Below are 13328 nucleotides of genomic sequence, written 5' to 3' on the forward strand. Positions count from 1 at the left end.
GGACTGCATCCTGGGGAGGGCAAATTATAAATAGTTTGTTTTGTTTTGTTTTGTACCTTCGGTTTTTGGAAGGAAAGGAGAGACTTTCTTACTATTACAAGATCTGAGTCGCAAAATCCAGAGGGCCTTCCAGGGCACCAGAGTTCAAAGCTTTCTGTGCCTCTTCGCTGCTGTAGGTGCCCATATTTTTGCAACCCAGATTTGGTAGCCCTAAACATTGCACTAAATTAATAACCAAACGGACCCAAAGCTTTTCCCTAAATTGAGCTGCTCGAGCAGGGAAATGTTTTCTCTAATTAGCCTGCCTCGAGACGGGATTCTACTTAATTCGGCCATCCTCCCGCTTCTGGGAATCGGAGTCCGATTGTTTTAGTCTCGTTGCCCTAGCAACGCGTGAGCGGGTCGCCGCCAAAGACTATCGGTGCACGAAGCCTTTTTTTTCTTTTTCCTCCTCCAGCTGGAGCGCGCTGATGACGCCATTAAGACGCTCTCAGAGGCCCGCTGCACGTACCCGTCAGGTCGCACGGATTGGTTCATTCAGTTTGGCCCGCTTCCTTCAGTTCCAGTTGGTTAATGCCACCTTCTTCCCTTCTCTGGGAATGCTGGGAAGTGTGGCGGAAGAAAAGGGAAGGAAGGGTTAGAGGCTGGTTTTCTTGTTTTGACCTGCCTACATAGGAATTCCTTGCTGGAATCAGATAGTTCAAAGATATATTTCCAAAAGGGTCCGACATATATTTGTTATAAACAAGGCAACATTCCTCTCCTCTTGCTTGCCACCAGTATCTGCCATTTAGAAATAACTGCCTGCAATAAGGGAGTTTAATTGTTAAGATTTACAGATGATGATGATGATTTCTTGCTCTAATTGATCAGGCCAAAAGCGCATTTAGTCTACATCATAGTTAGCCTGATGCTCCAGGAAAATTATTGTCAGCTCTTCCCCCCATCCCCTCCCTAGGAGCAAAGAGCAACATCCATGATGTTCACAGCTTCAATTTTATTCCCACAACAGACCTGTGATTAAGGTGACCTGAGAGATACTGGCTGTTCAGAATCATCCACTAAACTTCCATGGTTGAAGCTGAATATGTAGTTACTCTATTTATATGCTGTCTTTCAATCAGAAGCTCAAGGTTATATAGCCTGCCCTCTTGCTATCTTTTCTCACAACCATCCTGTGAGGTAGGTTGGGTTGAGAGGGAGGGACTGTCCCAAAGTCACTCAAGGTGCTTCCCAGAGCCAGCCTAACAGCTTCACTACAAAAGCACATGTCACTTTAGTCCTAGTCCAACATCTTAACTCTATATTAACTGGCTATGTTTGCACTATATACTAACTAATAGTTCATTGGCCAACACACTGAACCACTAACTAGCCAACTGCATTTTTGTTGAGTTCTCATTGCTAATTGAAAGATCTGTCCTTGTCCATAAATTTGTCTAATCCCCCCCTTTAAAAAAAGGTCTTCAGAAAAAGAGGCCCAGGTGTTGATGGTAACTGGACAGGAAGCAGAAAACAGAGTTTCATGAAGGAAAGTGGGATAAAAAAATTATAAATTTATAGGATCATCATCCTATTAAACATTACAAAGAAATGTATCTGTCACGGGTTCTTTTTTTTTTTTTTAATCTGAACCACCAATAACCAGATAGACCCAGACTCAATAGACACAATGCACTGGGAACCTGGACAATTGACTGGATATTTGTATCTCCCTTCAGTGGCTGGGAGGAGGATGGGGAGATTTATTTTAGAAAAGAAAAGCTTTCAAATAAAAAGGAATTGTAAATTACAAATGCCTTTAACTATCGTGGAAATGAATCTTAATAATAAAACTATTTTCTATAAGCTGTTTACCTGTACCATTTTCTTTAAAGTCCAATTTCACTATATTCTCATATCTTTTTATTCTGTACCTCTAATACATGTAGAATATGTAGAAAAACCATCAAAAATCTTAGGGCACATCAGACATTATCAAGTTTACTACAACATAATATTTTGAGAGGCATCTAGAGAACAGGCTTTGGTTCATAAAGCCAGTGCCATACAATAGTAATGTATTTCAGGGTCCTTGTAGCATTTAGTTCGTTGTTTCAGCAGACAACCACATTTAATTTTGAAATTCCAAGGCCCTTTGCTTTAGGAGTTTATTAGTCAATCCTGAAACAGGCAGGAGAGTCTTTCTAGCACTACCAGTTTTTTGTTTGTTTTTTAAGTACAGAAATTCTACCTTTCTCATCCTGGCAAAGTTTCTGGGAAAACCTTCACTGTACAATCTCTCCGACCCATTTGTGTAATTATGTAGATCTGAATGTTATTCGCTATCCATTTGTAGAGTTCCTGGGTTTCTCGCTGGTCTGTTTTTTGTGTGTGTGTTCACTTTCTGTACAGATCCCCATCTGGAGGAAAAGCTGTTTGGGGAATAATAAAGCAGGCCTATAAAAGCCCCTACAGTTTATAAAAGAGACCTTGGTTTATCAAACTCTAGCTTATGTGGACATAGCCCAAATGTCTTGTGTGCTCCCAGACAGAGGAATCTTAGTGCTTCCACTCCAAAGTTATCTCTCTAACAAAGGCTTTGATTGCTTGTTTCTGCCTCATTCAAGAGGCCTATTTTATGTATTTTTCCCGCTGATCGTTTTTCACTTCTTTGTACCAGAAAAAACATCCAAAGAAAGGAAGAACATGAAATAATCATATTTTTCTGTTACCCTGGAGGGGCAGATCCCAGTTCCCCTCAGCCACAGAATCTGAGAGGGTGACTTTGGCCCAGGCACCATCTCTCTGAGCCCAGCCTACTTCACCTGGGGTGTTCTGCAGGGTACGGTCAAAAAAGTCAAGATGGTGGCCCTGATGGTGCCGCCAAACATAAAAACACACATAAAAATTGGCAGAACTTTGATTGCACCATCACACCACCATCTTGACTTTTTTGAACATCTCCTGCTGACACTCCTGTACTTCACAGAAAAATAGCAACAGGAGGGAACACAACATGCGTCCCTTGAAATTCCGAAGGAAAGGTGGGATTGAAAGCTGCCAAACAAACCCCCCCTCTGGGAGCAAGTGGTGGGAAAATATGGAATATTAGACATGTAATAATTTTTTTGGATATTCTGTCAGTGTATGCAGAAGGCATCGTGTATTGGATGTGGGGTCTATTTTGCTTCCGGCAAAGCATCTGACCAAGTGCTACATGACACTTGGATTCGAGTTGGTTGACAATTGGTGTGGCATAAATAAGTAAATAAACCAACAAATACAGGTAGTCCTTGAGTTACAACCATTCATTCAGTGACCATTTGAAGTTAAGATGGTGTAAAAAATGGACTTACGACTGGTCCCCGAAGTTATGGCCATTGCAGCACCCCTGTGGTCATGTGATTGCAATCTGGCCATCTTTGCACTTATGACTGGTTGCCAAGCACCCCGTGATCACATGATCGCCGTTTGCAACTTTTCCTCTTGGCTTCCCATAACCAAAGTCAATGGGGAAGCCGGCGGGGGAGATGGCAAGTCGCTCATGCAAGTCTCCCCCACCCATCTGGTCTTTCTTTGCTTGCAGGCACTGCAGCCTCTTTGTGCTGCACTGTGGTGGTGGGGCTCTGCAGGAGGAAGGAGAAAGCCTCACAAATGGCTAGCAGCTTCCAACGTGAGCTGCAGAGCGCACTCCAGAAGCGCCCCTGGAGATTCCCTGAGCGAGCAAAGGAGGGACAGAGGGTGCTGGCGCGTGTGAGCGAGCAAAGGAGGGCGCGGTGCGTGTGTGCGAGTGAGGGAAGGGGGAAGGAGGGCCAAGAAGTCTCTGAGCCGCAGTGTGGCGGGCAGCCCTAGAGCCGTGTGGTACTGGGGCTGCTTGCCACCCCTCAAGGCAGGGTGCAGGGCAGCCAAAAGGGCAGAGATGGGGGAAGATACGCAGGTGGGGGGAGTTGGAAGCAGTCCGTTACCTTACTGAGGCTCAAGGCTGGGAGGGACCAAGCCCAGAATGGCTTGGACTGGGGTGGGTCCCTGGCTGGTGGAATTCACTTAATGATGACAGTGGGGAGTGCCAGGGTTGCTGTCACTAAGTGATCCAGACACATGACATCTCATTTTATGACTGCATCGCTTAGTGATGGAAATTCCAGTCCCAATTGTGGCTGTAAGTTGAGGACTACCTGTAAATAAAAGCTGGTGAAGCATGGACTAGATCAGTGTTTCCCAACCTCAGCAAGTTTAAGATTCAGCTCCCAGAATTCCCCAGGCAGCATGCACACATCAAGTCCATACATCTTAAACTTGTTGAGGCTGAGAAACACTGGTTTAGATGGCACGACAACAAAGCATACGTGTTGCTGGCGTCATAATTAAAGAATGCCCATTAATGGTCCATCAGCAAAGGAGAGGAAGGTCTACAGAAGACAAGTGATGTCATACGGCAGGAGAGTCCCATCTGCCAGGTCCTAGGAGACAAGCCTTTTTGCTGCGGCACCCACCTCGTGTAAGTCTGATGCATTCCCTCTCGTTACCTTGTTTTTATCTATGTTTAATAGTTTTAAGGTTCTTTTCTAGAATGTTTTAATAGTTGGTTTTATGGTATGCCGCCAGCATCACTTTGTGTGAAATGGGCGGCCATATACATTTGATAAATAAATACTGTCATGATGCCAAAGATGCTGTGATGTCACGATACAACTGATGCAAGTGATGCAATTCATCTCATCTGCACAGTGATGTCATGAGGCCTGTGGCAGTGTGGTGCTGCAAGGCTTAATGTTAAGCAAGGCAGAATGTTTTTATTCATGACTTGAGCTTAGATGGAAGGAGTATCGAAGTACCAATCGAAGAGAATATGCGTAGCTCAGGGCTGAACCCTGGAGTCCTTGGGGTTCTCTGAGCTTGGCTGTTTCCCTGCAAACATTTCATTACCCGGCTAGGGAACAGCTTCAGCGCCAGTAAAGATGTGACCTAGCCGGTAACGAAACACTCCCAAGCAAACAACCAAGCTCAGAGAACCCCAAGGACTCCAGAGGATCAGAGTGGAGCAAAAGTGAGTGGAATATTTACTTCTGGAAGACAGAAAAAAACCCTCAGCATGAGGCTGATGTTAAAAGTGGGATGAGAAGAGAGGAATCTGAAGTTCTTCATTCAGGAAACAGGAATCAAACGGGACAAGGTAGGGGATACCCGATCCGGTGAAAGTAGTGAGACAATTCCTCCCGTACCAAATATTAGCTTTGGTACTTTGACCCCGTTTCTCTTGCGATCAGGGGAGAATGAACTTGCCCCGCCATTCATCACGGTTCCTTTTCCGCGGAAGACTTCACCAGAGATAAAATGCATTTTTAAAAAAGGCAGCGGGGAGCACCGCTAGGCCCGCCCCGGCGAGCCCCAGCCCCTTCGGACCCCGTGCCTCTGCGGAGCCGAACCGCCAGACCGAGACGAGGAAACGCTGCTTTATTTTCATTGCGAGCAGGGAAAGGGGGGCCGCCCGCTCCCCGGGCGGGGGCGGAGCGCAGGCGGGGAAGGCGGGAGGCGCGCTTTGTAGGCGAGCGGCGCCCGGCGGAGGGGGGTCCCTCCTCCTCCTCGTCCTGGAACGTCGGGCTCCCGAGCGTTCCATCGGCGATTGTTCCGCGTCGCTCCCTCGCCAGCGTTCCAGGCGCGCGGAGGAGGAGGAGCAGGGGCAGGAGCAGGAGGAAGGCATGTCGGAACAGCGCCTCCGCCGCCGCTCGTCGCTGCTTCCTTCCCGGCGCGTGTAAACAATAAGGAGGGCGCGAGGGAAAAAGTGTCCTGGCCGCGGCGGCCGGGGCGAAAGCGAGGATCGGGGCCTGAGCGGCCGACCGCCCGCGCCCGCTCTCGCTCCCGCTCCCCGAGGCTCGAGGCGCGGGGAAGAGGCCGGCGGCTGCCGCCCGGCGCGCTCCGGAGAAGCATCCCCGCTTCCATGCGCATGGAGGGTCTGTACTCGCTGGGGGTGAGCCTCTTCTCGGACCAGGGAGGCAGGAAGTACATGGAGGACGTGACCCAGATCCTGGTGGAGCCGGAGCCCGAGGAGCCGGAGGGCGCCGCCGCCGCCGCCGCCGCCGCCGCCTGCGAGAGCCGCGGGAGGGCAGCCGGGGGCCGGGCGGCGACGGGGGCGCCATCGGAGCCGCCCGCGGCGCCCTCCGCGCCGGCGCCCCCGGCCGCGGGCTCGGCTCGCTCGGTGGCTTTCTTCGCCGTCTGCGACGGGCACGGCGGCCGGGAGGCGGCTCACTTCGCCCGGGAGAACCTCTGGGCGTTCATCAAGAAGCAGAAGGGCTTCCGTTCGCAGGAGCCGGCCGCCGTCTGCGCGGCGCTGCGCAAGGGCTTCCTCGCCTGCCACCGCGCCATGTGGAAGAAGCTGCGTAAGTGCCGCGGGCGGGCGGGGGGATGCCCCTTCCCCGTCCGCCCTACTCGCGAGTAAGCCCCGCGGGGCGCCTGCCTTGGCTGCCTGGGCGCTCTCCCGTCTCTCGGCTCGGCGCCCCCGGGAACGGCAGCCTGGCGCCCTCGGCAGCCGGGCCCTCCCTACTCGAGAGTAAGGCCCAGAGAGTTCAGTGGCAGCCCCCGCCAGGAGGGAAACGCGACGTTGCCGCTCGCTGAGCGCCCGGGCGTGCCGGCTGATTCCTTCCCTACATTGTGTGTGCTATTTAATTAATTAATTAATTAATTAATTATTTATCCAGTCCAGCGAAACTTACTTCCGAGTCCCCGGGTTTAAAGGGTTGCCGCGGGGCTCTTCCGCACACCCGCGTCTCTCTCGCGTTGTGTGCGTTCATGCTTGCCTTCGGGGGGGGCATCTGATACGCGAAGTTCGGGTCCGCAGAAGTAGCTTAAGGCCGTTTTGTGGGCTTGAAGCAGACTGTGTGGTGTTTGCCCATTATCCTGAGCCAGCTGGATGCGTGTAAAACAAAGAGCTGGGGAGAGACGGATGGACTGACTCCACGGTTTCAGAGATCCCCCATTTCCACTGGACTCAGTGGGGGTTACAAAGCAAAAAATACATATTGCACAGTAAAAACTCAGACAGCAATTAATCTGATTATAAGCTGGTGTTTAATAGCTGTTTTTTGCAGTGGCCTTCTGGAGTGGGCTGCTGGTGAACAGACATGTAGCCTGTCCCTACTTGTAGGTTGGGTCTAGAAGCAACCCCTTGAATTCAGGGGCAGGAGGGAGAGCTGCGTTTTACAAAGCTGGTTGTAGAACCTGACCCAGGATTGTCTTAATCAGAGTTCCCCTGCCTCCTACCCTCCAGATATGTTGGGTGTCCAAATACTAACATTCGGGGCACAATTCAGACACAAATTCTGGGGTTTCTTACCAGCATTATGGATCCAATCCATGTGAAAGTTATTATTATTATTATTATTATTTATTAGATTTCTCCCCTGCCCATCTCCCCCACAGTAGTTAACAAAATAACAAAAGTTATTCATTGAAAGAGGGCGGTTTATATTGCCTCATTCGTAGTTAGCCTTTTTGGGTTCTGATGGAACGTCTAGCGTGACCTGAATGTCTTCGTTTGTCTCACCTCCTGTTCCTTGGCTAAGATCAAATCTGAGAACTGTTATACGCAAGCCATGTTCTCTGTCCAGGGCTGGGTACTCCATATTGCATTAAGACACAATGGGGTGGTTTGGCTTGGGCTTTGTGTATTGTGAGAATCTAGCGACTGTTATGTTCTTTTCAATATATTAGTGTCATGTGTGAATCCAGCCACGGTGCTCTTCAGAGAACAAGATTTACTCCCATATTGAATGCCAAAAGATTTCTTGCCCCAAATTATGCATGCTCAAATGAAGATTAGGGCCAGTTGAAATGTATGAGTCACGCTGTACGTTCTTCTAACTTGTAAGTCCTGTTGAACTCTGTAGGATGAATTTCTGAATCCGTACAAGTCAGGATAGACTTCCCAAAATACGGGAACTTGGAGTGTGGGAAGTAGTTCTTACATTCTCACTTTCAAGGAAGCGCAGTGCTGGATCTTGCTGGTTTGCTCAAATGGAAATGACTGGTTCCGGTACAGAAGTCCCAGTACAGTAGTATTTTCTCTATGATTGGGACATTTGGGACCCACAGAATTATTTTACTCAGGGGTTGCACAGGTAGGGATCTCTCCTCTCCTTTGGGTGTTGGACAAAGTCCGTACGTGACCCTCTTTTGAAAGAAGTGGATGGGATCTGGTGCGATGGCTTTTTTGGTTCAGCTGAATGAGGTTGAAAGTGAAGTTGGCCTATAATGTCCCCGAAGGGGATTTCAGCTCTGAATTCTCAGCTTTCATTAAAAATGAATAAAAGCAGTCCTGTTCCCAAACCTTTTACAGTAATGCACTGAAGTAAAGAAAAAATAAAACTCATGCAGCTTTCTATCTGGCCTTTTTTTTTTTTTAAGTGGGAAATGGTTTATGCTACTTTATAGTCTCTGCCAAATGAAATTAAATAAATAATGATCTCATGACTTTTTTAGCAAGAAATCATCTTGGAAGTCCCACCTTTGGCATTGTTGACGATGTGTTTTGTACTGTAAGTTTTATTTTGGGCTGCCTGTCCAAGGCAAGCGTTGGCTGGGTTACGTTGATTTTAAAAAATGAGGGTATCTGTATAGCTCCGTTCTTTATCTGTCTACTCAGAATTTCATTCCGCTGATTTTACGGGGACTTCTTGTATGTAGGAATGTCCCAAAATGAGCTCATACATGTAATTTTATCTTTCCTTTTGGCCCTCGAGCTTCCTGGTTATGCTTTGTAGAAACCGTGTCCTGCAAAATTGGCTGCAGACGCCCGTAGCTGGAAAACAAACCTGGAATGAATTAGTAGTGGGGGGGCGTGGATGGGCAGAGGCCCAAGTGCATATAACCAATGTAGGCTTTTGATAAAGAAAGAAGTATGGTTGGATTTCAGCTTTCTCAAGTTTCACTCCTCAGCTGAGATTGAAGACCATGATTTTTTAAAGTTCTTCTACACCAAACCGCAATTTTATCTGAACTAGTAGTTTCTAGTTGTCCTGTTAAATTTTCCACAATGCCCCGGAACACCCCACGTTTAGCATGGGTCTCGGGAATTGAAGTGACAACTTTTAGTGAGGGCTGTTTTGGCTGTCTTGGAGTGATGCATTGTGGGAAAATAACATGGCAGTTTGCAGGGCACTGCTCAACGCTACTGAGGTGCCAGAAATGTTCTGAGATGAGGTCTTTTATGGTCCTAGGTCAGCTTCGCCTGACATGGAGTGGTAACCCAGGCAGTCGTCCAACATTTGGAAGAGTCAACAAGTGGTGGTCAAAAAAGTAAAGATGGTGGTCCTTGCAGAAACCTTGCTCCTTTCATTGCATTGCAACTTATATAAAAACGAAGGGCTTCAATTGCATTGTCATGACCGTAATCTTGATGTTTTTGACCTCCTCAGACACCACGGGTTGGTTCTATTTTCTGGTCATGGAGTTTACTGGTTCTATGTATTGACAGGGTCTCACACAAGTTTAAGCCATGAAAGTTTGTTTTTAGCTTAATGTGCCCTGTGAACCAGCCCATTCTAGTTAGTTGAACGGGCTATGGCTTAGTGTTGTATGTGGCAATGGCCAGTAGCAATAGAAGAGAATATCTGTAGTTCAGGGTTGAACTGTGGAGTCCGTGGGGTTCTCCGAGCTTGGTTGTTTTCTTGCAAACATTTCTTTACCCAGCTAGGTAACATCTTCAGCAGGTAACGAAACATTTGCAAGAAAGCAACCAAGCTCAGAGAACCCCACGGACTCCACAGTGGCCAGTAGGTTTGAATTTCAGTCCCAAGTAATTGCTTTACTAAGTCTAAAACCATTGTTAGTAGATACAGCCAGCTTTGTAAAGCTGGTTTATTTCCATTTCCTAAGGATTCATGCTTAGCTAGATTAGAATGATGGGCAAACTGTGTTTAAAAGAGATGTGACAGTTTGTAAACTTCAGAATTTGGAGTAGAGAACAAGAACAATGCGTGCAAGCTTAGGGTCGAGCTTAAATTAATGTAAACCGACTCTGTTGTATTTTGCTTGTGTGAATTATGTATTTCAGTATTGGGTGCTAGGATTTCAGAGAGGAGGTGTTTTGCTTCGTGCTAAGCCATGCTGTTCTTCCTGGTGGTTTCTTGAATGAGCCACGAAGGCTGGGTTTGTACAGAATGCCCCAATAAACCAGACACACCACATTAGGGTTAGGCGAGTGTGTGAAGCAATGCAATGGAGGAAGAGGAAGGAGAGGAAATGCTAAATCTTGTTATAGTTTCAACAGGATGAATGCACCCTAAGCCCACTGGGTCTGTCTGCTGGGCCTCCCTTAATTGCTTCCTGTCACTTCGGTCTCTGCCTGTTAAATCACGCCTTGACAATCCAGGGACTCGCCATTGCCTTGGGAAACCTTGGGACTACAACACTCAGAATTGGGAAAGGTACCCTTAAGTAACGTCCTGATTTTACTGGGGGCTTAACTTTGTGCATCCCAGGGTTCTTGAGGCCGTGGTCAGATTTTTCCTGCTTTTGCAGTCTGATTTGAAGAGAGGTAAATATGATAAATAGAGAAATAAATAAATAGTGCAGAAAAAAGGCCAATAAAATAACAACTGATGCATTAAGTAATATATATTCCTTCAGTGCATAGCCTTTGAAGGTTAAAATCCATGTTGGGGAAGGATTCTTTTAAATTTGGGCTTTAAAAAAATAGAAATTAATTTAGTTTACTTAAAATATGAATATGAGTCAGCAGCGTATTGTGGCTGCGAAAAAGGCAAATTCGGTTTTTAGTTATAGAGCTGTAGTTTCTACTTCCCGGGAAATAGTCATTCTGTTGTATTTTGCATTAGTTCTGCCTCATCTTATGTTAAATATCCCGCTCTGCAGTCCACACTTAAGGACTCAGACAGGGCTGTCTGACGCAAGGGGATCAAAAAAGTACAGATTGTGGCCACAGCCATGCAATTAAAGCCCCATCCCCTTTTTATGTGCATTGCACACTTTGCGAATGAAAAACATGGCAGGGCTTTGATTGTGTAGTTCTAGCCACCATCTTTTTTTTTTTTTGACACATACACACACATATGCACCACCCTGGTGGAGGTCCCTGGATTCAGACAAACTGCAGAGAAGGATGTTAAGGATAGTGAAAAAAAACTAGAAATGTTTGCAAGGGTTTCAGACTGCCAAAATATGCTAGCCTGAAATGTGATTTACTAGCCTGTGTTAGTTTACAGTTTGCTGTGTTTTATTTTATTTATTTATTTACTTGATTTACATAGCTGCCCATCTCACTTTTATGTGACTCCAGGTGGCTTACAATAAAATAAATAAAATATATATAATACACAATAAAAATAATAAAAAATAAAAATAAAGCACACAGAGCTTGGGCGTCATCCAACCACAGTTAGGAGAAGGGCTCTATCGTATGCCCAGGGCCCCAGGCTTGGGCACAGAACCAAGTTTTCAAGGCCACATGGAAGGCCAACAGGAGCAAGGCCAATCTAATCTCGGGGAGATGGTGTTGTGTGAAGCTAGGCAAATGGATGAATTCTTTTGGCAGGATTGTTCTGAAGCCACAATCCCAAGATAGTTCCAGGATGCTAAATTGAGAAAAGCTGAGTGAATGTGTTGTACAAACATAGATGTCCATGTGGTAGAAGGGGACAACATCATATGCCTCATGACACCTTTGAACAGATGACACAAATTATGGAATTTGCGCAGTGATGTCATGACATCCATGACCCCATCTTGGCTTGCTCCAGGTACCTAAGTGTGCAAAGAGCCTAGAGGGGAGAAAACTGTAGATCAGCCTTTCTTAACCTTTTTACCCTGGAGGAACTCTTAAAATAGTTTTCAGGTCTCAAGGAAACCTTGCCTAAAAGTTACTACACGTATATCTATATTTCATAGTACGTTAGTGGGATCCGTAAATTGTAAGTAGTAATCCAATAATTGTCAATGCTCTTTTGAGTAGAGAATTATTTTTCTTTTCAGTCATGATCTCTTGCAGAACTTCAATTGAGAAAGGCTGCCCTAGACCAGTGCTTCTGGTCTTTAAGATGAGGGGAATTCTGGGAGTTGAAGTCCACTCATCTTAAAGTTGCTAAGGTTGAAAAACACTGCCCTAGACACTCTGTACTGACATGTATAGGGTTGCCCTCTTCATGCTCACCACAGGGAGGAATATAGGAGATGGGAAGAAAAGTGTAGCAAGTGGGAAGAACCCTTCTTGAGTTCCAAGGGAGAAGCCTACAACTAGTTGGATTTTCCTGAGCTGATCTGAGAAAACTTCTGCGTGAGCTCTTGGCTCATGCCAGGCCAATGTATCCCAAGGCAAGGAAACCATTTTTTGTTTCGTGTATCCGAGACCCTTCTTGTCACTGCAAATCTCAGAGATGAGCAGCAGCAACTCTGCAAACCTGGCTTTTGGAGAGGGTATTCACAAGTTTTAAATGGATCTCAGAACCAAGAGAATTAAGAATAACAGCAGAGACCAAACATTCCTATAGGAGTGAATTTCAGGGCTTCCAGTCACATAGGACACCAAGCCAAGGGAGGCCACCAGTGGTATTCCAGAAGTTGCTGAACTACAGTTCCCAGCATCCTTTGTTATTGGCTATGCTTCTGGAGTGCTGTAGATAGCAATCTCTGGAATACTACTAGAGGTCTGTGCCTGCAGTATAACCAACATCATGGCTTAGTTATATCACGAGCCATGATATAGTTATGACATGTGAACTTAGGAGTTCATCATGGACCATGAGCATCTGCTAAAAGAAAGTAAATGCCATGATTGATGTACTTAGGTGGGGGCATGGGATGCAAGTATATAATCAAGGCAGTTACCTGATGGGGTCAGTGGGTGGGTCAGGGGATCCATGGGTGGGGTCAAAAAAGTCAGGATGGCAGCTGTGACTACCCTGTTGAAGCCCTTCCCTTTTATATGTGACATGTATAAGCAACACATGTAAGAAAGGGAAGTGGCTTTGATTATGTAGTCATGGGTGCCATCTTGAATATTTTCACACACACACATGCCTGGTGTAGGTCATCATTTTCGCATCACTGCAAACTGCATCACTTTGCAGTTTCACTGCAAGTAGATTGAGCGGTAAATGAACCATGGCCTAGTGCCGTGTGTGAACATAGTGACTGAACAATTTTTAAAGCAGGTAGGCCAACAGTCCTCCTGGATGAGGAACCTGTGGTCCTCCAGGTTTTGTTGAACTATAATGTCCAAAATCCCCAAACAGTGTGGCTGGTGAAGAAGACTGATGGGAGTTGTACTACCTCAACATGTGAGGACATGGATTTCCCATCATGGTTTTTCTCTACGACTGATACTTGCATTATAA

General features: G+C 46.4%; 1 protein-coding gene across 1 annotated transcript in view; it reads left to right on the forward strand.

Annotated features, from left to right (window-relative positions):
* Positions 1-5519: 5519 nt before the first annotated feature.
* PPM1D (protein phosphatase, Mg2+/Mn2+ dependent 1D) overlaps positions 5520-13328 on the forward strand; it is a 43929-nt gene continuing 36120 nt past the window's right edge. The window contains exon 1 of the mRNA XM_088152284.1: positions 5520-6359. Within this exon, the coding sequence (XP_088008410.1) occupies positions 5921-6359 (439 nt within the window). The 5' untranslated portion in view covers positions 5520-5920. The remainder of the gene's footprint in view (positions 6360-13328) is intronic.

This window comes from Python bivittatus, unplaced genomic scaffold, assembly GCF_059951505.1.
Source record: "Python bivittatus isolate LINGU-HERP-01145 unplaced genomic scaffold, Pbiv_v1 ctg000690_np1212, whole genome shotgun sequence".
Taxonomy (NCBI): domain Eukaryota; kingdom Metazoa; phylum Chordata; class Lepidosauria; order Squamata; family Pythonidae; genus Python; species Python bivittatus.